The sequence below is a fragment of the Hyaena hyaena genome, unplaced genomic scaffold (genome assembly GCF_003009895.1).
Source record: "Hyaena hyaena isolate Hyena2069 unplaced genomic scaffold, ASM300989v1 scaffold_229, whole genome shotgun sequence".
NCBI lineage: Eukaryota > Metazoa > Chordata > Mammalia > Carnivora > Hyaenidae > Hyaena > Hyaena hyaena.
In genome coordinates this window covers 1-26,412 of record NW_024080861.1, presented here as the reverse complement: position 1 = coordinate 26,412, position 26,412 = coordinate 1, and the positions used below count along the sequence as shown (strand labels likewise).

Below are 26,412 nucleotides of genomic sequence, written 5' to 3'. Positions count from 1 at the left end.
AATAAAGGAATGAAATTATTTTATTCTTTTTGCATTATTTTATTTTATTTACATTAAGTATTCTAAGCAGGCCGTGTTGTGTTAGACATTTTTCACTTTACCCTACTTTTATACTTGCCCTAGGTTATTCTATGATTCAATTTTGACTATTCTTTGCTGGAGACATTTTTTTTTTTTAATTTTTTATTTATTTCTAGGAGAGAGACACACACAGCGTGAGCAGGGGAGGGTCAGAGAGAGAGGGAGACACAGACTCCGAAATAGGCTCCAGGCTCTGAGCTGGCAGTCAGCACAGAGCCCGACGCGGGGCTGGAACCCACGAACCGCGAGATCATGGCCTAAGTGAAAGTCGGATGCTTAACCGACTAAGCCACTCAGGCGCCCCTGCTGGAGACATTTTTAAAAAATGAATTAAAATTACATTTGAGAGAAAGAGTTGAAGTTCATCTTATCAGAAATGTTTATGGGACAAATAAATTGATTTATAATTGCTTTTTACCAGCCTTTGCTCGGAAGTGTTACTGGTACGTGAATACAGTAGGTCTTTAAAAACGCTGGTCTATCTGAAATATACTCATTTATCTTGTACCTAATAGCTGCTTGTAACTGAGCGCTTACTTTGTGTTTCACCCACACACGTTTTCACATTTAATTCTAAAAACATCCCTGTGGGGTATATTATATGCTGTTATATCATTATTTCATAGAATCGCAGACTGAAGCTCAAATAATTTCAATCATCTGCCTGATTCCAAGGCCCACCCTCTTAACCACTAAACTTTATTGCAATTTCTTCTAGTTAGAAGGATATCCAGCTTTCCTGTTAAGTGTGTTCATTGAGAAAACCCATCACCTATGTCTGCCCCCTGAATTGTTCCGTGCAGCAGTCATCTTTTCTTTTCTCTTACTCCTTCTGCTAGCTTAAGCTTTTGCCCTTTGCTATTGTTGTTGTTGTTTGTTTAGCTTGATCCTAGTCCAAATAAATCTCTGGTTGCAAAGGACAAAGTTCCCTGGGACAGAAAGTATTTTTTTCAATCTAACAATTCCCTCTGAGCCCTAGAAATTTCTTTGGTCTTCTGCTACTGAGAAAGTGTGTGTGTGTGTGTGTGTGTGTGTGTGTGTGTGTGTGTGTAATTTTATTAATTTCCATTGCAGTTCATTACAGATGTTATCTCTGCCTTCTGCCAACAGAAAACTTCTGTGAAATAAGGCAGAACAGGAGTTATTATAAAAATAGGTATAGATTAGCCAAATAAAATAAAAGTGAAGCAGTTCCCTGTTTTCACAGGGCACAGACAGAACGAGAATGCTATTCTTGTCACATATCTAGCTTCACTTAGGGTGATTCTTTGACCATCTAGAAAGTACAGCGGCACCAGTTTTATTTTCATCTACTGCTCTTTGTTGAAGAGAGCAGTTCCTCTTTGGCAACAAATCCTCAGGACAAAATCATAGGAAAAAAAAATTTAACTTTAGGCTCCTAAAAAATAATTGATAGGAACCATAAAAATATTGAAATCTGTGTCTGGGTTTTCATATGTAAGCATATTTAGAGTCTAATCAAACCATGTACTTGCAGTAAGATTTGTATCCATTTGAAATCACAAGTACTATCTTATTGCAGTAAGAATGAAATATTTAATTTTTTTTCAGAAAGAGATCATTACACTTTGAGAAAGAAGTTGATAGTTGTTTCCCTTAGCATTTTAACATCACAATTTTCACTGTTTTCTTTAAATAAATACCACGATAACTTCTTATGTGCATGTTAATGAGACTCTGCTAAGACTTAACATTTGCTTGAAAATAAGAAATGGCTCTAACAGTTTTTTTCAGGTTCATTTCATACGTTACAGAAATGATCAGACTTCCATCCAGGCGGGGCCTCTCACCAAATGGGAGAGTAAGCCTGAACTTGACAAACCAATGAGTCGACCCATGAAAGGCATCTGAAAGGCATCTGACATCAGAAAGGACTTGGGGGAAATGAATGGCTGTTGTATAGAGTGTGGAAATAGTTCTAATGAGCCATTTCTTCTATCAGCAGAAATTCCTTTTCTAACAGCTCTCAGCTCTACTTATTGAGATTCGTTTCCCTTTTCCTTTCTTCAGCTCCCATTCTTCTCTTCAGGCCACTACCCACTCACTTTAAACAATGCTGCTTATAAAAACAAAGCAACACAAAACAAGGAAACACCACTGCATACCATCAGGTAGTCAACAATTAAAAGCCCTTATAATGCCCAGGACAAGGACAAGGCTGGGCGCAGCAGGAGACAGGTGCTGCTGGTGACAGCGTAGGATTGGCACTACTTCCAAAGAGCAATTTGGCAACACCTGATATTATCAGATGAGTGTAGCACCGAGGCTCAGGCAACGTCTCTGGATGTGTACAGAAGGAGATCTAATCAAGAATGTTATATTAACATTGTTTGTAATACCCCCCCCCTCCGCCAAAGAATTGGTAAATACCTATCAACAAGAGAACGAATAAATACCTCCTGGTAGAGTCATTTAGTGGGATATTCTAGAGTACTTAAAATGAGTTAACTAGAGTCTAATGTGTCACTGTCAGTATATCTCAGAAACAGTGTCGACAGAAAAAAACAAATTACAGAAGCATGTATGTGGTATGATACCATCCATACAAAATCTAAAAACATGCAAGGCTGCACTTTTATACCTCTTTGTGTTTTAAAGGATAGATGTGTGCATGGGGATTACAAACAACAAATTCTGAATAGTTATCTCTTTGGGAGATAGGAATAGAATAGAACTGGGGGAGAAGACAAGAGTCTTCAAGTTTATCTGCAATTTTAGATTTCTAAGTCCAAGCGGTATATCCATGAGTATGATGATTTCTATGCTTTTTTAATAGTTGAAATATCTCACAATCCTTTTTTAAAGGAAGAAGTTTGTAGTACTTTGTTCTTTCCTATATCTTTCCAGATAATTTACATATATTGTGGGCATTTAAATCCCCAAATAGTTTTTAATTTATTTTCCTTGCATTCTAAGTGTGATTAAAAAGGCTCAGATGCATTTGGATCTTTCTTTCTGCACTAAGATAGGCTTTATTCCCATTTTACCTATTACAGAATAAATGTTTCTCTAGAGATTGAAATGCATATCAGTTAGTGGTGCCACAGCTTGTGTTGAAAAGTAATGATTCTGTGAGATTATTCCCTTTTCAAGAAATTTAGTTGTATTTTTCTTTTTAATCATTGCTTGAAAAGTTATTTTACAGATGGGATTTTCCTTAATAGACCATTCTCTACAGCAGTGCATCTGCGTGCTTACTCCTTCACCATCTCACTGAATATAGCACATGATGCCAGGAGCTCTGCCTCTGCCTCAGTGTATCTAGAATTTTCTAGCTTGGGATGTGACTAGAATGAAATCTTGGGCATACAAACCAGAATTTGTAAAACCATCAGTAAAGTAGCACTTTAAGTACCATTGATTTTTTAAAAAAAGTTTTTTAATGTTTATTTATTTTTGAGACAGAGAGAGACAGAGCATGAGTGGGGAGGGGCAGAGAGAGAGGGAGACACAGAATCCGAAGCAGGCTCCAGGCTCTGAGCTGTCAGCACAGAGCCCAATGTGGGGCTCGAACTCATGAACCATGAGATCATGACCTGAGCCCAAGTCAGACGCTCAACCTACTGAGTCGATTTTTAACAGGACACCGTTCTTGAAAAAATTAAAAATAGAATTACCAGGGTCACCTGGGTGGCTCAGTCGGTTGAGCATCTGACTTCGGCTCAGGTCATGATCTCACAGGGTTGGTGACGTCAAGCCCCATCTCAGGGTCTTTGCTGTTGGCGCAGTGCTCGCTTAGGAGCCTCATTCTCCCTCTTTCTCTGCCCCTCCCACACTTGTGCTGTCTCCCTCTCCTTCTCTCGCTCTCTCTTTCTCTCTCTCTCAAAAATAAATAAACCTTTAAAAAATAAATAAAAAATAAAAATCGAATTACCATATGATCCGACAATTTTACTCCTGGGCAGAATATCCAAAAGACCTGAAAGCAGGATCTCATAGAGATGTCTGTTTGCCCATGCCTCTGGCAGCGTTGTTCCTAATAGGCAAAAGGTAGAAGTAACTTAAATGTCTGTTAACAGATGAATGGATAAAATAAAATGTGGTATATACACAAAATGGAATGTTATTCAGTCTTGAAAAGGAAGGGAATTCTGACACATGCTACAACATGATGAACATTGAGAACTATCATAATTTCTCATTCAGACAGCTCCATAGTACTTAAGATCTTTTATCTTGCAGGTGTAGAGGGACCCAGTCTCCTTTAGAGCTTATTGTGAGAAACTGGATATTAAGTCTTTTTCTGGTACTTATTCATTTCCACTCAAAGCAAATAGTTATAGTTTAAAAAAATTTTTTTTACATTTTACATTTATTTATTTATTTAAAATTTTTTTAATGTTTTTATTTCTAGGAGAGAGAGAGAGAGAGAGAGACAGCGTGAGCAGGGGAGGGTCAGAGAGAGAGGGAGTCACAGACTCTGAAACAGGCTCCAGGCTCCGAGCTGGCAGCCAGCATAGAGCCTGATGCGGGGCTCGAACCCACGAACCGCGAGATGACCTAAGCGAAAGTCGGATGCTTAACCGACTAAGCCACCCAGGCGCCCCTACATTTATTTATTTTTGAGAGACCGAGTGAGACAGAGCATGAATGGGGGAGGGGCAGAGAGAGAGAGAGAGAGAGAGGAAGACACAGAATCTGAAGTAGGCTCCAGGCTCTGAGCAAGAGTTCAGCACAGAGCCTGACATGGGGCTCGAACCCATGAACCGTGAGATCATGAGTCAACCGACTAAGCCACCCAGGTGCCCCAAATTGTTATAGTTTTGAAAAGAGCAGCAATGTTCTTGCTGTCAATTTCAGTGATTCTGCCAATTTCTAGTCAATTGGTGAAGAAACGAGGATAATTTTTGGTACAAATACCTCGAACTTAAATTGAATTTTTACTTGTATTTGTTGAATCTACTCAGATTCCACAGTGTTCTTAAACCTATAAATTTTTTCCCCTTTTACACTGCCAGTTCTTCTCCTTAAAGTTTTACCTCCCTAACCGAAGTTAATTACTAAGAGGAACTTAGTTTTAGATTGAATTGCGTATGAAATTAAAATTTGTATTTTTCCAATGGCTTTTTTTTTTTTTTTTTAGTTTAACAGTGAGTTTTTATTGGATTCTTTTCAGCACTTTTAAATAGCACCTAACAGCCAGTAGTATAAATTACACACTCAGTAAATGTTAGGGAAAAAGTTGTTTGAAAATATGATCCTATAAAGTAGTTTAACAATTTAGTAGTGAACTAGAAACCTTGATCCTGAGCCCTTTTACTATTAAGTGCTACCCCTGGACATCCCCACAAATATCTTGCTTTCTTGATAACTGGCCATTGATTTGTAAACCCTGGCAGTCTGTACTCTCCCTGGTTCAACATAACATCACAAACCTTCGTATTGTTTCATGGAGAGACTTTTCTTTCTCTTGAGAGAGGAAGCCATCATGTTCCTTACTTATAGGAATGGTCTACCTTTTATCTGAGCTATAATCATTCCACATCAAATTAGGAGGGAAAAAAGATAACTTGGGGGGAGGAGCAGATGAGTAATACATGTGAGGATTGCTTTATCAAGATTTTCTCTGAAGGTCTTGAATTGACAAACTAGCATGAGTTGATTTCCCAGGTATAGAATCCATCCCTGAGGTTTTGGAAAGGGCCTGAGCTTGGAGAATCCACTTTTCTTCCATGTCAGTTAGCAATCTTACACCTACTAAGGAATTATCTGTATACTGGATAGACTGTGCCTTTGCTTTCCTTTCTAATTCCTCCATTACCCTCCTCACCCCCACCCACCATTTCTAGTATCTAATTGCTGTTTTTGTCAAAGAGAGAAAGAAGTCTATCCTACACTGTGAATGGAAGATATCATCATATCACTGAGTTGGCACCAGATATTTTCTTCATTTGGAGAGGCTTTCATCATAGGCCCATGAGTCTGAATACGTTAAATAGCAAGAAGGAATATTTCTGCCCACTGATGATATGAGTCTGAAGGCCTTCTGACTCCCCCCCAAATGGGGCAAGACTTGCCTGAATTCTGTTCCCTTTTGTTCATTATAAATAAATGATTCTTGCTGTGCAAGTTGATCTATGTGGCACGCCAACCCATTTTCCTATTTAGGTCCTTGTAGAATGCATCTTTGAAATTTTTACTGAAAATTATGCAAAAAATGTAATTTACTGTACAGAAATTCATCATGCCTGTTGTTACATAACAATACAGTTTTTTTTAAATAAGAAATACCTGCATTTGAATAATTTGTTCCAGTTAGGTGTTGCTGAGAGAAACATCTGGTGTCAAAAAAGGGGAAGTTAATTGTAATAGGAACACATTATAAAGAGAAGTTTGGGTTAAAAAGCTGTTTCAAATCCTGTATGGGTAGAATGTCACTCCTCAACATCCCAGCCACATTTAAAGACATCTCTACTTACAGCAGAGTTCTCCCACAACGAAATATCCATTTAAACATAAAATAAAATTTAGAGGGAAGGAGAAGAGAATCAGATTTTCTTTTAGGATTACTTTCCAGCTTTGTTATAATTTAACCTGACTTTTGATACAGGTTGTTTTAATTGACAGCTGCTCATATCAAGAGAAGGATATGTTCTTACCCCTGATCACAAAACAATAAGGTATAAGATATCTCTAGATCTGGTAAAATAGGAACTGAGTTGGAGTTGTTTTGCTTTGATAGTATTAACACTCAAGCTGTATATGTCTTTAAAATGCTTCAAGTACTTCTATGAGCTTATTTCAATTGTTCTTGAAACACAATCCGAGATAGACAAGTTAGGTACTTTCTACATTGATTAGGCAGATTAAAAATACTTTCTTAACAGATGAGAAATAAACCCAGAGAGATACAATGACTTAGAGGCATACACAGTAAGTGTGAGAGCTGGGCAAATCCCATCTTGTCTGACTTATCATTATGTATACTTCTAAGTCTGCATACAGATTTCATATGTCCTATGAATATGATTTTCTGGATTCAAGTTAGATTATTGAGCTTTTTTTTTTAACATGAAGGTTTTATGCAAGCATAACATGAAAGCACAAATGTAATTAGTTTCCTAACTTTAAAGATGGGCCAGTTCTGTGATACCTGTGTTAGAGTGTTCTTCCTGAGCTGGTTCAGCTTTGTTGTAGCAGCATGCTGAAGGGTAAAGATGAATCCTACCTTTTCGGTGAGGCCCAGGGTGTTCACAATGGCCCATTTGGTATTTCCTAGACTCGTCTTATTTTGAAGTATTGAACTTAGGTAAGAGGATGGAGCTAGCGGGTATAAGAAATAACCCTCTTTTACCCAGCTTGGGTGGAACCCTTGCCTAGTTCCCCTTGGACAGGAAGAGGGATCAGAAGGGAAGACCCAGAGGTCACCAGCTGGGGGCCAGGTTCTTTCCCAGCCAGGAACTCCCAGCTTGTTCCTTCTCTTTCAGGAAGCTGAGAAACTGCTTTGCCAGTTCTGCTTCTCTCAGCCTGAATCAATTGAACTTGGCAACCCCACACCAGCTGTTCCCACTTCCTTCCCCTAGCTGTGATTACCTAAATTCTAGGCACAAACACTTTCCAGTTTTGGAGATGCTCCATGTATTTATCCTTAAAATGACCTCTTCAAAGTTGTATGGTCCCAAGTAACCATCAAAAGTTGCCTTTGTCTTCCCTTGCAAAGAGACCCAGGCTAGATTGTCTCTTTTGTCTTCTTTCCCTATCTAGTCATCAAAGGGTACTGGAAAATGAAAAAAAAAAATTGGGGGGAGTATCTGGTACAGCCAGGGGGTGTGCAAATCAGAAGACCTCCAAGGACTTCAGACAAGTATGAAGTTGTAGGGCAGTAATGCATCCTCAAAACGTTTCACTGGGAAGGACCTGGAGTTTTTTTTGTCATCTTATTTCTAAGGACTTTGGATGAGGAGTTTCCATGCAGTGATGTGAAACATAGCAGTTGTGTCTTTTTCTTTTAATTTTTTAATGTTTTATTTATTTCTGAGAGAGAGAGAGAGAGAGAGAGAGAGAGAGAACGAGAGAGAGAGTAGGGGAGGGTCAGAGAGAGAGGGAGACACAGAATCTGAAACCGGCTCCAAGCTCTGAGCTAGCTGTCAGCACAGAGCCCGACGTGGGGCTTGAACCCACAAACCATGTGATCATGACCTGAGCCTAAGTCGGATGCTTAACCATCTGAGCCACCCAGGCGCCCCAGCAGTTGTGTCTTAAATTTATTCCCTGTCCTCCTTTTTTCTCCGTCAATGGGTTCAATATGGATTAAACATTCACTGGTCTGCCTGAGTAGGTAGGTCTTGTTTGTGAGGTCTTGTTTGCTATTTATTTGTATCGAGTTAAAATGCACAAGTAGTACTTTTTTTCTTCAGGGTTCATGCCTCATTTAATGTTACATCATAAACTGTGAGTAAACTCTGTCTCCTTCAAGAGAACAATTTATATTCATTTAGCCTTTACAAAATGTAAGCAATGGTTAAAAGAATTCAATAGATCGTTTGATGTTTTTAAACAGTGAATTTTTACTGGATTCTTTTTAGCACATTTATTTATTTATCTTTTAAATGTTTATTTGTTTTGAGAGCAAAAGTGTGTGTGCATGCATGCACGAATGAGGGAGGAGCAGACAGAGAGAGGGAGAGAGAGAATCCCAAGCAGGCTCCATGCTGTCAGCGCAGAGTTCAACTTGGGGCATGAGATCATGATCTGAGGAGAAATCAAGAGCCAACATTTAACTGACTGAGCCACCCAGGCGCCCCATGGCAATTTTAAATAGCACCTAACAGCCAGTAGTATAAATTACACACTCAGTAAATGTTAGGGCAAGAGTCATCTGAAAATATAACCCTATAAAGTAGTTTAACAATTTAGTAGTGAACCAGAAACATTGACCCTGCGCTCTTTTAATAGTAAGTGCTACTCCTGGACATCCCCACGAGCACCTTGCTTACTTGATAACCGACCACTGATTTGTAAATCACGGCACTCTGTACTCTCCTTGGTTCAAAATAGGCATCACACACACTTCTTACTATTTCACGGGGAGACTTTTCATGGGGATGATTTTAATACAGTTTCATAATTTGTTATAATGCAAAATGAAATGAAAGCGAAGAAGACATTTAAGAGGATTGTTATTCCAATGAGAAATTCTTCAGGAAGGTGTATCTTGCTGGCTCTAAGCCAAGAGCGGCCCATTTTCTGCAGTGCCTAGCAGAGGGGGCCTTCAGCCCGCCCAGCGTTCCCCCCTGCTCCCTTTACTGCTTCCATTCCTGTTCCTAGTGCACCAGAAGAGAGGGGCAGTAGCGTAGCTCCTGGGCATGAAGGTGTCTCTCCTTCCGTGGTACAAGGACAGTGCTCACTTTGATAGTCCTTTAGCCAAAAGCAGATGATAGAACACAGAGTTGGAAGCAGATGATAGAACACAGAGTTGGAAGCAGATGATAGAACACAGAGTTGGAAGAGACAGGCAATCACTCAACCCAACTCTTAGGGTGTTACATTAGAGAGAGGAAAAATGACATATGGTTAGTCAGGAGTGGAGCCAGGACTTACACATTTCTACTGTGATTCATAGCTCAGTATTTTATACATTCATTAACTTATTCATGCTTTTATTGAGTACCTACTATATGCCATTCAATTTGCTAGGCAATTAGTGGGGTACAAAGATGAACAAAACACTCAGGTTGTTCATGATGTAAGATGGAGGAATCGTATGATGACGCACTTACAATGAGCAAGTAAGTGCTGTCATAGAGAGTCTGTACAAGGAGTGATGGTAGCAGAAATAAGGACATTTATCTACTATTGGGAAGATTGGTGTCATTGAAGCCAGTAAAGGGCAGCTTCAAAGAGAACAAGTTTCTTATGCAATGCACAGAGGATGCTGTGTGATAGAGGGTGAAGAGAAGGGCATTCCCTTGATACTTAAAGTGGGGTGAAAGGGATGTTACTATCACAAGAGAGCTGTGTTCAAAAGAGTGTGGTTTGCTACTTTGAAGAGATGCTCCATAAATCAAGTTTGGAAAATTCTGCATACTGTGTTTCTGGCTTTGTGATTATCCAGCATTTAAAAACATTTTTTTTCTATTTATTCTTTCATGAACCATGTTCGTGTGTGTGTGTGTGTGTGAGAGAGAGAGAGAGAGAGGAAAGGGTGAAAGGATGCACTGACTACCTGTGAAACACCTGTGGGAAGAGCTACTTTCCACCTTCTTCCACAGCGTCACTCATCTGTCTCTTGATTTCCATCCTCCAGGCACCGCTGTCGTCCAAGCCCATATTTTGACATCCCTGTACATTTGCAATGTCACCTAAATACTTTTTCCCCTCAAATACTAAATACCACCATCTAATTAGTATTTTTTTTCAAACTTTAACAAGGTTTATCTTTTATGTATTTGCCCTTATTGGGTAATATGTTCACATGATACAAAAATTTAAAGGTGCAACAGGATTTGGGGCACCTGGGTGGCTCAGTTCGTTAAGCATCTGATTTCAGCTCAGGTCATGATCCCATGGTTTGTGGGTTCGAGCCCTGTGTCAGGCTCTGTGCTGACAGCTCAGAGCTTGGAGCCTACTTTGGATTCTGTGTCTCCTCTCTCTGTCCCTCCCCTGCTTGTGCTTCTCTTTCTCTATTTCTCCCTCTCAAAAATAAACAAAGCTTAAAAAATTAAAAAAAAAAAGTGCACCAGTATATATAGTGAAAAGGCATTCTCTCATCTTTTCCCCCCACCCAGCCAGCTCCCCTCTTTATTGTCAACCACTGTTATTGGTTTCTTGTATATTCGTCTAGAGAGATTTTATAAATGTACAAATTAGAATTTTCTTTTTCTCCCTTTTATACATAAATAGGAGCATAGGTTAAACACCATTCTGTTCTTTGCTTTTTTTTTTTTCTTCACTTAACAGTATATCTTGGAGATCTTTCCCTATCACTGCACGAAGAACTTCTGCATTCTTTGTTCAGTGGTATTATATTCCACTATATGGTGTTACCATCATCTATTTAACCAGATTCTACTAGGTAGACATGGTGTTGTTCCCAGCCTTTGCTATTACAGGTTCCTAATGTATACTGATAATTCTTTATGTATATCGCTCACCTTAAAAAACATGCTGACTGCTAACTGTTCACAAAGTACTTTGTTTGGCATTCAAGGCCTTCTTTAGTAAGGCCCCAAATAACTTTCTAATATTGGTCCATGCCAAAATGAACTTTCTTTTAGGTCCAGTGATCAAATTCAAAGTCTTTTCCAAATACCTCTTTAACTCTCTTCTTTATACTTCCCCAAATGAACTATCTTCTCTAGCCCCCAATCATAATTTCTATCATTCCCTAAAAGGGCCTTTGCTGTTCCTGGTCCTCTGGCTTGGATCCCTAAATTTTGCTTCTGAAAGTTGTCTGTCCTCTTTGACTTATCTTGAATTTCACCTTCTCTGCTGGTCTTCCCAGACTTCCTCACTTCTTAGTAACGTCTTCTTTCTCTTGGAAATACAAGCCCTTGCTGTAGTATTGCCCTTCAGACTTACTATGTGTGTATGTACACACATGTGCACCCAGGCATGTGGTGTTTCTTTTTAAAAGTGTACAAGTCCTTTATGTCCTTTTCCCCCCCTTTTTTTAATCCACAAGATTGTGAAGTATTGAAGGGCCTCATTTAGTATTTTATATACACATCTTTATGGCTCTCAAAATTACCCAGTACAATTCCTTCCTCTATAGGTTTTTATTTACTCATCTGTTATCCTTAAACGTTCAAAAATCTTACCTGCTGCTTTAAGTCAAAACCCTTGTCAGCTCTCCTTTTCCCCCACGTTGATCCTGGGATGAAGAAGGATAGCTGGTCAGCTGGGACTTGAACTCTTCCTCTGCTCCTCCCTTACCTCACCAGATCTAGCTCTTCTCCTTAGCCAGATGGACCCACCCTTGAGGCTCCGCAAAAGCCTCACATTTCCTGTTTCCATGACAACATACATGCCATCGTTTCCAAAATTCTGTCCCATTTTTCTTTCTAAATCATGATTCCCCAACCTCAGTGAAGCCTTTATGCCATAGACTTTTCCAGATTATCTCTTCCATGTGTCTAATCATTTAAACAACTAGAAATAATGATAATGAGAGCTTGCATTGTCAAGAGCTTTCTATGCCCCTGACACAGTCTAGCTACATTATTTGCATGATCTCACTCCTCACAACCTAGAAGACAGACACTACCTGCAGTGTATTTCTCACAACCCACTTTTTATTGAACAGTGTGTAAGTTGTATCTGTGACTTTTTATTGTCCAGTGTCCTTATGTATGTGTGGGTTTATCCACTCTGATGAGTGGCCAATACCCTTGATTTCCCAGGAGCCAGCATCTGCATGGTCCCCTCCTGGGGTGTAAATGAGGTTGTATGTAGGGAAAGTGAATTCCTTCTAACCTTTTCCCAGAAAGATTGTGGCTGATAATTCATACATACTTTGCAAGAATGATTTTTATTCAGTTTTTGGATTTTACAATGTTTGTACTGTTTCCTCATTTCCATCAGATTATACATTTTTCAGACACAGGAACGAATGTATGCTATACTTCCTGGAATTTGTAATTGCTAATAAAATTATTAATGCAGATTTTCCCACATCAAATAGTTAATTGAATTATCAAATTAACTTTGTATTAACTTCTTTTTTTTTGTCTTTTCTTATTTTTTAGGAAATCATTTGCCAGAAGAATACTGTGAGTATTTTCCCTAACTCTTCCAGAAATTTTTTATCATTTCTGTTCCATCAACAGAATGGATTGGTTTTTTTTAATCTCCACAAATTATTAATTTCTATCTCTGTTTTTCTTCTTTGGAGTTGCTGATGTATCAATATAAATATGGTTATTTTATCTAAATATCTCCTTACAGTGAAAATTTATAAATAGTGGGAGATGACACTGATGCCTGTTTGTTTTTGTTTTGTTTATGTTTATTTATTTGAGAGAGAGAGCACATACACACAAGAGCAGGGAACGGGCAGAGAGAGAGGAAAAGAGAGAATCCCAAGCAAGCTCTACTTTGTCAGCACAGAGCCTGACGCAGGGCTCAATCCCACGAACTGTGAAAATCATGGCCTGAGCTGAGATCAAGAGCCAGAGGCCTAACCAACTGAACCACCCAGGCGCCCCAATGCCTGTTTTCTTTTAGCATATATAGTTATATTTTGGAATAAAAAATGTTTCCATAGTATATCCAGTTTTGTAGCATATGCACACATGTGCATATATGTGTATGTATATGTACGTATGTTTGTATGTACACACATATAGATATCTATATCTATGTATAAATTATATGGCACAAATTATAAGTACAGATAATACACATATATACACATACATGCATAGATACATGTCTATGTATTATCTGTTTATCTATACAGATTGGCTTCAGTTCCTGAGTCTAGTCTGTCTTTGAGGCTACACTACAGAATTCGTACTTTCCATGCAGTAGTAAACAAGAGTTAAAAACTGATAAAAGTAAATTTCAAATTTTAAAAATGCATGAAGAAAAGTGATATAATATCATATATAAAGGAATCAGCCTTGTTATGCTAGTGGTTGTATTTTTCATTTGGAAAATTAGCCAGCATTTAAAAACCTTAAAGAACGTATCTCTACAACTTAGATTGGAAATAGCACCCTACATAAAGATCTGCACATGGTTTGATTTAAGATAGTAAGATTAAGAGTACAGTTGGTAGTTTGTCCTTCGATCAGAAAGTTTAAAACTTAGTGTTAAGATTGCACCAAGTCAGAGACTCAGTGCCACAAAATGTTTTCATTATGCACTTTTAGTCTTCACATCTTGATGGGAAATGAGCAATTATTGCTTCAGGCATCTATTTAGCATTGCAGTTTTGTTAAACAAATATTGATCATGTATTGTGTGCCAGGCTTTGGGCTGGATGCCACAGGGATTCACTGTGGAGACTGAAAGTGGAAGCAAGCAGATTCATAACTGCTCCATGACACAGCAAATGACAGGTGCCAGAGTCTAGCTGGAAACAAATAAGCAGAGACACAAATTAGAAGATTTACGCAAGGAGGTGCGCCTGGGTGGCTCAGCCGGCTAAGCGTCCAACTTTTGGTTTTGTCTCAGGTCATAATCTTATGGCTTCATGGGTTCAAGCCCCGCATTGGGCTTTGCTGGCAGTGTGGAGCCTGCTTGGGATTCTCTCTCTTCCTCTCTCTCTGTCCCTCCCCAACTCATGCTATCTCTGTCTCTCTCAAAATAAAATAAATCAGCTTAAAAATTCTTTAAAAAAGGAAAGAAAATTAAATGCAAGACAATGTGCTGAAGAGTGCGTGGCCATGCATCAAGTGGTCCCAGAAGGTCTTTCTGGGGAGGTAGCATTTACCTGAGACCTAAATGGTAGGAAATTGCTAACCATGCCCACTGATGAGTCACACATGTGGAGAAGCCAGGTTACAAGGTGACTGGAATATTGTACATTATGAACTGGTCACCTGTTCCCCTGAGTTAGCTGCTGGATTTCAGCTGCTGGGCATCCTTATCAAAGTTGAGTGTTTTGAGCATATATTTCAATATGTTTGAATGCTTATGTTCACCTTTATGTAGATTTTAAAATTGAGAAACAGAGTCAGTGTGTTTTTTTTTAAGTGATGATAATAGAATAAGACTAGATTTTGAACTGCAGATTTTTATAGCCCCAAACACAGGCACGAGCCAGAGAGATAGATAGCTGTGGTCATTTTAGGAACACGCCTCAGTGCTTTGAAATGCAAGGAAATGTGGTCTTTCTTTTTCAAGAAGCAGCTTTAAGTATTTTAGAATTGGTACCTTATTAATAAGAGGCAGTTGTTATGCCTGAGGTGTGTTTGTTCTTGATCACATAGTGTTTTCTTTTTTAATTTGCTTTGGATTTATCAGTTATTTCAAACTCTGGGTACAATAGCAATCCCATAAACAGAAATTGCAACAATAATATTTCTAAGTTATAAGTGAGCCAACCCAGGAAATAAATATTCCCATATTATTAGTTTTCATTATTTTGAAAAAAAAAGTGCTTTTCTCAGCAGGTGGTATCTTTTTTTTTTTTAAATTTTTTAATGTTTTATTTATTTCTAGGAGAGAGAGAGAGAGAGAGAGAGAGAGAGAGAGACAGCGTGAGCAGGGGAGGGTCAGAGAGAGTGGGAGTCACAGACTGAATCAGGCTCCAGGCTCTGAGCTGGCATTCAGCACAGAGCCCGACGCGGGGCTCGAACCCACGAACTGCGAGATCATGACCTAAGCGAAAGTCGGATGCTTAACCAACTAAGCCACCCAGGCGCCCCATGGTGGTATCTTTTAAAGAAACACAGTGTCACCACCAAACTTCATACTGGCTCCCCCCGCACCCCTGCCACCCCTGCAGGCTCACTGGTGCTGTCTCTTAGTTCAGGGCTGGTAGTATCCATGTGCCTCCTGCAGCTTATCAACCTCCACTTTGTTTGGACACCAACAATGGGGAATTGAAAAAAATATGTACTTATTGCCTTAGAAACAGGGAAGAGACTCCAAAACGTGCAGTGAGGCCAGGAACTTAGAAAAACCTTGGCATGCTGGTTATTTTCAACAAGGATTCTGAAGCCTTATTCCACAGGATTTGAAGAAGACAGTCGCAGGAATACACTTTTCTCTGCTGTGTGCAAGACTCTCATTTTACTTTCTTTACCCCTCCAGTGCTGATACATACTCAGACGTCTGAGAGTCATCTTTTCCCGGGATTAGTTTTACACAGACGCATTATTCCCCAGTGTCCAGTATTTCAATTGTTCTGTATCCTATTTCACGTCTTATACACAAATACACGTGGTATTAAGGCTTCTGAGGATACAGAACTTGGTCCAGCAGCAGCAGAAAAATATTTTGAAACACTAATAATGTTTTTCTGGCTTATTGGCTTTTCATTGATTCTAATTTTTGACTTGGAAGATTCAGAGCATTTTCTTTTTAAATTTTGAGTTATAGTACTTATCTAAAACAGGTACATTTGATTCTATTGCTCCTTTATAACCCACTCACAGTTAAAACTCTAGAAACCTTAGGAAACAACCTCTTGGTATACTTGCCTTTCTTTTCTGCTTAGGCAGTGAATCCGGTGAAAAGGATTACATTGGGGGATATACTATAAGCATTTGGAAACAGAAAATATTTCCAATGTTTTAGTTTTTTTGAGACAGAGAGAGACAGAGCATGAGCAGGGAGAGGAGCAGAGAGAGAAAGGGAGACACCGACTCCAGAACAGCCTCCAGGATCTGAGCTGTCAGCATAGAGGCCGACACAGGGCTTGAACCCATGAACTGTGAGATCATGATCTGAGCCGAAGTTGGACACTTAACCAACTGAGCCACCCAGGTGCCCCTTGGAAACATTTTAGAAACAGGATATGTTTAATTTTCCTCTTCCTGACTAGTCTTCCAAATTATTGTTCCATGAAGGAGAACTTAAGAAAGGAATAATTTAATGTACTTGACGTAAAAATCAAATCCCAACCTCTGGAAGTTCTTTTCATACTTTAAGTGAAAGTCAGGTCCTGTTTCAGCTCCACTCCCAGATATACAAGTGCCTCATAGAATATGTTCATAAATAATTCAGTCTGGCCATAAGAGCAGTTGTCACTTCTCGTCTGTTTGCTGTGAGGCTATAGCTTGGCTCATGCAGGGGTCCATGAAAGTGACCTGAGGCAAAGTGTTGGTGTGTCAGCAGGTAGAGGCCATTCAGGAGGATGCCGAGCCCTCTAACGATTATGGCGTAGGCTGGAGTCCCAAACACATCACAGACCAGCTGCATGACCTCCATTAGCCTAATCTGAATCCTCCTGTAAAACAGAAATGATAGCACCTTCTTCTGTGGGTTGTGGGGAGCGTGTGACCATTTATCCCTTGGCACGTGCAAGTGGTGAGTCAATGTTTGCTCTTGTATGTTTAGTTGTAAGGGTAAGAGATGTGTTGTTGCCTGTAATGCTGAAATGGCTAGGATCTTGCAGTCTGGGATCTCTGTGCTCCCCAGAACAGTGATGGGGTTTCCCACATAACTCATTCTACTTCTCAGCCCTCTGCCTTTATTTCTCTCTCTCTCTCTTTCTCTCTCTGTGGCTTTTCTCTTAGAGGTCTCTTGCGTTTCCTTAGATTCAACCACACCAAATACTTCCCAGGTCTGTACTTTTGTTGGAAACGCTTTTGACATTCTAATCATGTATTTCCTACTATCTTCTGGACATTCTCACTTTAGGGGCTCAGCTCCCCTTAAGTCACAGCCTTCCTAATAGTGAACATTTCACCCTTCCCACCCCAAATCAGATATCAACCTCTTGAAATTCCTCTCTATATTACCTGGAAGTCAGGTTCTCTTTGTGATTTATTACCTGATCTATAACAAGTGCCCCTGACTGTAATATATTCATAAATAATTCAGTCTGGTTCTGCTTTTTTACTGTTTTTGTTAATGGTACCACTCTTTTTAGGTAGCCCCATTTAAGACTGTGATTATGTTTTCTTTCCTGCTCTGAATCTGTCCGTGATTCCCACTGCCCAGCACATACAGTTTAAAACCCTTAGCTTTGCATCCACTCCCTTCCCTGAGCTCTAAGATCTGGTCAGACTTCCTTACTGAGGGATGTCCAGTCCTATTTCCTCTTCCTTCTTCCCAGCTCTACTTTTGTTTGCAGCAGTGTTCCCTCACTTGGCATCACTGGGAATCAATAGAAAGTGGGGATGAGTAAGTGGAGAGAGGCAGGGGCTGAGGCCAGAGAGAGAAGCAGGATTTGGATGGCCAGGCCGTTGTAGGCCACGGGGACATGTCTTATCCTCATCCCAGCAGCGAGAGAGGGGTCCTTACGCAGTGAGGGAAGTGATCTGATATAGGTTATTGAAAGATCACTTTGATGGCTGGGTAGACAATAGATTGGAGGGCGAGAGTAGAAGCAGGGAGACCAATTAAAGGCCAGGGATGTGGCTCAGGCCACGTATGTTGGTGGCATGGTCTGCCATGCGGGCAGAGAAGATGGAGGGAAATGGACAAATATGAGATCTATACTGGAGGGAAAGTAGACTGGACTTTGTTAGGATCTGGGTGGGGAGGGAAATGGAAGTAACAAGGAAAACTTCTGGGTCTCTAGTTTTAGTAACAGAGGTGGCTAATGGAGCCGTGACCATGACAGAGTAGACTGGTTGTTCTGACATCACTCACAGCCTCGCCTGTCAGATGGACAGCCCTTAACATTAGCTCTTATTCTTGTCATGTATTTAGACTACGTCTCTGTGATCAAATTTTAAGTTCCACAGAGGCTGAAGGCTGTGTTTTAAACGACTCTGTTTTTCCTGCAGAATATATCACAGTGGCTTAGCTGTGAGAAATGGTGAATAAATATTTAATTAATTGATGGAAGCTGTGCCCCACTGTGTTTTTTATGAGTTGTTTTTTTTTTTTTTTTGCATCATCTGTAAGCCCTAATTATTTAAAGTAAGCAATTAAAGAAATTGGAGGGAATTTCCCTTTTCATAGGTCATAAATAAGAAATGAGGTTTTTCTATTTACTTCACTTTCAGGATTACTGTTGAAAATGAGTCACTGCAGTAGGACTTGGGGTTTCATGAGTGTGGGGTCTCCAGGTTGGCTCACCACCTCCGGGCCCTTCCTCTTTCCACAGATGTGCACTGGGAACTACACATTCGTTCCGTACATGATAACTCCACATAACAAAGTCTACTGCTGTGACAGCAGCTTCATGAAGGGGTTGACAGAGCTCATGCAACCGAACTTCGAGCTGCTTCTTGGACCCATTTGCTTACCTCTTGTGGACCGTTTCATTCAACTTCTGAAGGTGGCACAAGCCAGTTCCAGGTAAAGTGGAATAATGCCTCTCGGTGATGATCACAGAGTGCTATGCACCTTATCAGAGGTTTCGTAGAGGTGGCACAAGCCAAGAACCAGGAATATAAAAGTATGATATCCTCTAAGTAGATAAAAATAGATGCCACATAGTTCACTTTATTCACAGAACAACCTGAGACCAGAAAGGAGAACAAAAAAAAGACTGCTAACTATTTAATAATGGTAGAGATAAAAAATATATTCAAAGTAAGTACAGAAACAGTATCAGAATAAATGTCCCGGGCCCTTTTAGTATAGGAGTAAGAACTCTGCCAAAGTTGCTGGCAGCAGTTTTATATTTTAGTTAAGCACGATCACTTATGTAAATAAATGATGATGCTGAGTCAGAAAGTAAAAGATGTATTCAAATCTTAGGCGCACCTGATTTATTTGGAACAATTCGTATTCACAACAGTACAATGAAAAGGTTTTGGCATCTCACGTGGTACGTGGCGGTTTGTTGGAAAATTCAGTAAGATGCAGTATCTTTGCCTAGTTCTTTCTGAAGCAAAGCAGCGTGCTAAAAAAAGGACTCCCAAATTTCTTAATAATGCGCGATCTCTGAGGTGTTCATTCTCTGTACCTTGTGAACTGAAAGCTACTAATGCTGCAAATTTCATTTCCTTATACAATCATTGCTTTTAATTGGAATCCTTTCTAGTATATTAACTCTTTGAAATGTGTGTTTTCCCACCAGCCAGTATTTCCGGGAATCTATACTCAGTGACATCAGGAAAGCTCGTAATTTATACACTGGTAAAGAATTGGCAGCTGAATTGGCAAGAATTCGGCAGCGAGTAGATAATATTGAAGTCTTAACGGCAGATATTGTCATAAACCTGTTACTTTCCTACAGAGATATCCAGGTGAGGAGATGCTTAATGTAAAATCTTCATCATGTAGCATGTTGGAGGAAAAAGGGAGAGTTAACATCAAATTTCAGTGAGCTAAGAGGTTATTCATGTCACTACATGTGATCGTTTATTGACTTTGCTAAGCTTTCCATCCTAAAAATCTATAATAAATGAAAAAAGACTCCTATGAGTTAACTATCCTTGAATGTGTAATGAGGTGTTTGTATGGTAAAGGTCTTTTTCTGCCAGAAGAACAAAAAAAAATTTGCATGCATACTTAATCTGTGGATAGTCGATTCTATTTTGTGAGCCTCAGACACACTCATCAGTCAGTATATGAAAAGTTTGTTTTGGCGAATAGCAGAAATGTGGGGGGCTTACTTGACATATCTCTTACTCCTTAAAATTGTGTGGTTTAAAACTAATAGTGCTAGATCTGACTAGCTAGAAGCAAGACATATACAACTGATTGATTATGAAAATAATTTTTTAAATATATCATGGAAAACACACCAACATACCATATGGTTTTATTGATCTGTCTTACATTTTTTTAAATATGGTAAATAGAATCCTCTCTGAGTTGGGGATTTGCTGTTAGATTTTTAGTGTAAAATGTAAGTGACTTCTGGTTTCTTATTCCCAGCCTTTCAGGCCCAAGTAAAGCTTTATGAAGACAACAGAAATTTACATACATGTAGAGGTGTAGTACTTAGGGTCCCAAGACTAGGGTAGCTTAACACGTTATCATCTTGTTACATATGACAGAAGCTCAGTCAGTTGCTCCATGTCCTGGATGTTTCGAAAATATTTCTTAAAAAAAATTATTTCTTTGAAAGTAACTGATGAGACACTGTATACCTGGAATCTGGCTCCACGGAGAAGTAAGTTATCCATAGTTAGAATAGTATTATCATGCTAGATGGCTTATTATTTGGGGGAGAGGGGTCAGATGTGGTAACTCTGTATTTTAATGTTTTTATCTATATAATCAAATTTATTATTTAAGCAGAAAAAAAAAGGTTTCTTTTTGGTTCTAGATTCCTCAAAGTCTTCCAGGGATTTGAGTTCTCTTTTTAAAACCCTTCTCAGATTCACGTATCTGATTATCAGAAAGCATTTCGTTGTCAGAACTTTTTCCTAATGGTTTAATTCTGTGTTACTCTCCTCTTGTTTGAAAGGACTATGATTCTATTGTGCAGCTGGTAGAGACGTTAGAAAAGCTGCCAACCTTTGATTTGGCTTCCCATCATCATGTGAAGTTTCATTATGCATTTGCACTGAATAGGTAAGAAAAAAACCTTGCTGTCCACAGTGTGCTAACACATTGTTTTATAACCCGCATATTCTTTCTAGGGTATGTTTTCACCATAGCATTGCAGCCACTCCCTATTAGAATGTAATATTAATATTTCTACTTCAACCATATGAAATATTAGAGGCATATACACTTAATGTTTTCAGTAAAAAGAAAAGGCCCTCACAATTTGTCAACTTAAATTCTTAAAATTCTTTCTCTTCTCTGTCAGAGTTTGTATTTGCTATTTGTACTTGTTTAGAATTTTTTTCAATTGCATGAACATGATGTTATTCTTGGGCAGATATCCTCACCACCAAGTAGTTTTCAGTTAAAAATTTACTAAATAAGGTAAGAGTAGTTATGTCTAGGTGAACATATTCCTAACCAAAGAATATTTTCATTTCCACTGCTCTGAACACAGTTTTTATCAAAACTCCATTGGCCACATTTTAGGGCACGTATCCGTGAGTCTGCTAAGACCAGCGTGAACACCCCTACATCTAGTCCTGCCTCTGTGCCTTCTGTCCGGATCATGGCACACACCTCAGTGCCACTTTCTACAGTCACCAGGGAGGCCATCCATGCTCTGGCTGCAGAGAAGCCCAAAGCACTGAACTGTCCAACCTCGTTAGTTGTGCTGTACTCTTCCATGATGGCAAGTTGAATATATATGTGGTTTCCACAGCTGAAGAGAATGAAAAAAAGAAAAAGGAGGGATGTTGTATCTCCAGGGCACTTCCCATGTGTCACTTAAGGCTTGATTATTTTATTTTTATTATTTTATTTTTAATTTATTTTTTAGAGAGAGAGAGACAGAGCACAAGAGAGGAGGGTCAGAGAGAAAGAGGGAGACACAGAATCTGAAACAGACTCCAGGCTCTGAGCTGTCAGCATAGAGACCGATGTGGGGCTTGAACCCACGGACCGTGAGATCATGACCTGAGCCAAAATCAGACGCTTAACTGACTGAGCCACCCAGGCACCTCAAGTCTTGATTATTTTATAGATGAGGAAACTGAAGTTGGGAAAAGTTGGATAACTTTTCTTCAAGGCCCATAGTTAACAAGTCATAAACCTGAGGCTCAAACCTAGATCTGCTGATGGTGATGTCTGTGTTCCTCATCCCAGGGTTCTCCTGCCTCTGTCTACAAAGAACAGTGTCAGCATGCTATTCAACCAGAGATTGTTCCTTTCTTTCTTTATCCACCCAAACTGTAGAACTTGCTGACTTTATCAATAAATGTGGAATCAAAGTAGATTTCATTTCCCCATTTATAAACATCAGTTTCTTTGGATTTGACCAAGTGAGTAAGGCCTCCAGAGATTACCAGCTCCAGCTGGCTCTCAGATAAACCTTTTCTGAAAGATGGAATGGAATATGTTCTATTTTGAAATAAAAAATGAATGTCCATAAGAACCTCTTATATTTTTCTTCATCTGTGTTTTATCTTTGCCTTTTCTATAATACAATATAATGAATTGATAAGCATATTTTTATGAAGTGTTATTATAAGCTCAAGGTATTTAGGACAAAGTAAAAAAAGTAATTTCATAGACAGGTCTATTTAAAGTCATAGTGGAGAATAGCAATAACTTTTTATAGCAGCTTTATTGAAATATAATTCATATATCATATAGTTGACCTATTTAAGGTGTACAATTCAGTCATTTTTAATATAGTAACAGAATTGTATGACCATCAGCACAATAAGTTTTGTGGCTTTTTCATCACCCCAAAAAGAACACCCCCTGCCTGTTAGCAATCACTCTCCCTTTCCCCCCCAAAATCTTCTGGACCTAGGCAATCACTAATGTACTTTTAGTCTCCAGATTTGCCTATTCTGGACATTTTATATAAATCAAATTATATTATATGTAAGATTTTATATAACTGGCTCCTTTTACTTAGCATGTTTTCAAGGTCCAAGAATAATTTTTAAGAAGATTTTTATCTGGTTTTGAGAATAGTCTATACATACTTGCTATTTTATTTTTTTAATGTTTATTTATTTATTTTGAGAGAGAGAGAGAGGGAGAGAGTACGCACATGCACAAGTAGGGGAGGGGTAGAGAGAGAGAGGAGAGAGGAATCCCAAGCAGGCGTCTCACTGTCAGCACAGAGCCCAACGCAGGACTTGATCTCATGAACTGTGATATCATGACCTAAGCCAAAATCTCCATATACTTGCTATTTTGAAATAAGCTACATAAACTTCTTTCTTAGATGATCAACTAGTGGCACAAAGACATTGGGCAACTCTTGGGTTAAAGTCAGTTTGTTGGTGTTGTCTGTGAATTGAGTTTGCATAGTGTTTTGGAGCAAAAGCCATTGAAACCTAGAGTCAGGGTTTGGGCTGTGTTTGGATTACTTGACTGCCCCATTTAAGGCCACAGACCATTCCTCATCACTCCATGCCCTTGAACCTGTGGATCATGAACCTATGGACCATGAAATTAGAAGGACTCTAGATAAGTAAGTGCAAATCCATCACCACAATCAGGAAAGCAGCACAGAAGTGATCCTTGTTAGACCCAGTAGACATGCAATAGGATGAAAAAGACAAAAGAGACTTAGGACAGAGGTTTACAAGTGACTCTCAAAATCTCATTGTGAACCAACATATCAAATAGAATTTTAAAAAGATAATTACCCTGCATTGCTCCTATAATCTGTATTGAAACAGTGATGTTTTATTTCCCTACCTTAGGAGAAATCTCCCTGGAGATAGAGTAAGAGCTCTTGACATTATGATTCCCCTGGTGCAAAGTGAAGGGCAGGTTGCTTCAGATATGTATTGCCTAGTTGGTCGCATCTACAAGGATATGTTTTTGGACTCGAATTTCCTGGACACTGAAAGTAGAGACCATGGAGCTTCTTGGTAAGTAGATACGATAAGATAATTACTTGATAAATCCATGACATGAAAAAAGTGGTTTACAAATGAGGGCATTGAATTATTATTGTCCTTTAGATTGTATATTATAAAGTAAATCTTAGAATTTATAGCTTCAGTGAAGACTTCTGATGAAATTCATTTAATCTGGAAGAATAAATTGGGGTAAACTGGATGGGAGGATAATTTGAGAAAATAAAGTTTTATGAAGATATCTTAATATGCAGTATAATAATAAGCATATATTTTGTGGAAAGTTTATAAAAGTTTCTAGAAAGACATGAAAGAACACTAGAATGGATGAAAAATTTACAAAATTTGTGGGTGAGAAGAGTTGATATTTTAAAGACGTCAATTCTCCCAAGCAGGGCTCTCATGGAACTTGGCAAATTGATTCTAAAATTTATTTGAAAAAACAAAGGGCCAAGACTAGGGAAAGCAATATTGGAGAACAAAGTGGAAAGACTTGCTCTACCAGATAACAAGACCTACTATAAAGACGTAATAATTAAGATATTGCAGTATGAGTATAGGCATAGACAAACACTGAAACCGAAGAGAGATCCTGGAACAGGCTGAGATATGTATGAGTCTAGATTTATGACAGCAATCTTCATGAACCAGAGTAGAAGGGGTGGACTCTTTGAGAATGGTACTGGGAAAATTTGTTCATCGGCTTGTAAAAGTAAAAGAAAATTAGATTTATACTTTAAGTCATGCACAAGAAATGAAATCCAAGTAAATTAAAGGCCAAACTGTTTTTAAATACTTTTAGAATAAAATATACAAGCTGTATTTATGACATTGGGATAGGAAAGAATTTCTTAAATGAGGCTTGAAAACACCATTAATCATAAAAAGAAAAGATTGGGAAATGAGAGTGCATCAGAATTTTCTTCTGCTTGTCAAGGCTCTGGCTTCTGGAAATGACAGAGTGGGTTCTATTGCACTGCTCCTCCTGCCAATAACAATTATAAACATTGGAAAATACTTAAGAAGGAAAAAAGTTTGAAAGTATTGGAGAGTGACTAAAAGTAATCAGAAACTGGAAAGGTTTTGATTCTTGGATAAGGGGTATACCACATTGGGTAAGATCCACATTTAAATGATTTTTCCCTTAGGAACAGTCGCTGATCTGCAAGGTAGAGGACAGATAGAACTCAAGAAGAAAACCACAGTCTTAGTGGCCAGAGGAGTTAGTTTGAGGCTGCTTGGAAATTGAGTGAGATATACCCACTAATGGCACAGAGACAAAGGCCCCCAAACCTTTATATAAACTTCAGTTCAATTCTGAGCTGATCCCTGACATGTGCAAGTGTTGAGTAAAACTCAAAGAAATCCAGGTGGAAAATATCAGCTAGAAGTCTTAAAAGAGCTTAACAGAAATTTCAGCAGCTGCCCAATCCAGTAGAGATAGATTTCAGATTTTGAACCTGAAGTTAGAGGGGCATCATAAACAGTCCAAGCTTTCTACTGAAGCTCCAAAAGGGCCAAGCCTTAGGAATAAAAATGTACATCTCAGGACTAAGGAAGTACACTAAAAATTAAGAGCAAATCCAAGACAAAGCCACCCCAGTAAGAGCTAAAACCAGGCCTCCACATGATCAAGGTAAACTACCAAGAATGTATTTGCCTGTTATAACAAGACTGCATACTCTTAAGAGGAATATAACAGAATCCAAACTCTACAATATCATCCAAAGTGTTTAGTACACCATTAGAAATTTCTAGATTTATAAAGAAATAGTTAAGTGGACAATGTCAGGTGTTGTGCAAGGATGTTAGAAGAATGGGAGTGTCTCCTGGTTGTGGTAGAAATTTTTATGACCACTTAGAGATTTTGGTATTATCAAGGAAAGTTGACAGCTAGCTTACCCTAGAGCCAGCAGATCTACCCCTAGTTATGTATGCTAGAGAAATTCCTGAAGTTCCTCTGTATACACTTAGGACATGCAAAAAAAAAAAAAAAAAATTGAGCAAAAAAAAAAAGTTGAGCAAAATGAACAAATGGCAGAATGAAATGTGGACTACAATATCATTTATGGAAACTTTAAAAACAATTCTACACATCTAGTAATGGTCATAGATACATGAATGCACATCATAACTTCCCAGCTTAGTATAATGGACACCAGTGGGGAAGAAGAAGCAGAAGGGAGTAAGTCACAGGTAGCTGCAAGAAGATTTAAAACATTTCATTTCTTAAGCTGAGTGGTGGGGATGTGGGGGTCCTGCTTATAATATTTTTTCTATATTTCTCAGTATTTCTAAAACATTCTTTTTTTTTTTTTTTTTTTTTTTACAAATAGTTTATTGTCAAATTAGTTTCTACATAACACTCAGTGCTCATCCCCAAAGTGCCCTCCTT

At 38.8% G+C, this 26,412-nt stretch overlaps 1 protein-coding gene across 1 annotated transcript in view; it reads left to right on the top strand.

Moving 5' to 3' along the window:
• Nucleotides 1–24,029, top strand: part of LOC120239371 (mitogen-activated protein kinase kinase kinase 5-like) — a gene marked incomplete at its 3' end in the record, with an annotated part of 94,421 nt that extends 70,392 nt beyond the window's left edge. Inside the window, exons 5-9 of the mRNA XM_039243579.1 lie at nt 12,789–12,812; nt 18,773–18,966; nt 19,694–19,862; nt 21,032–21,138; nt 23,859–24,029. Coding sequence (XP_039099510.1) covers nt 12,789–12,812; nt 18,773–18,966; nt 19,694–19,862; nt 21,032–21,138; nt 23,859–24,029 — 665 coding nt within the window. The remainder of the gene's footprint in view (nt 1–12,788; nt 12,813–18,772; nt 18,967–19,693; nt 19,863–21,031; nt 21,139–23,858) is intronic.
• Between the last annotated feature and the right edge of the window lie 2,383 nt (nt 24,030–26,412).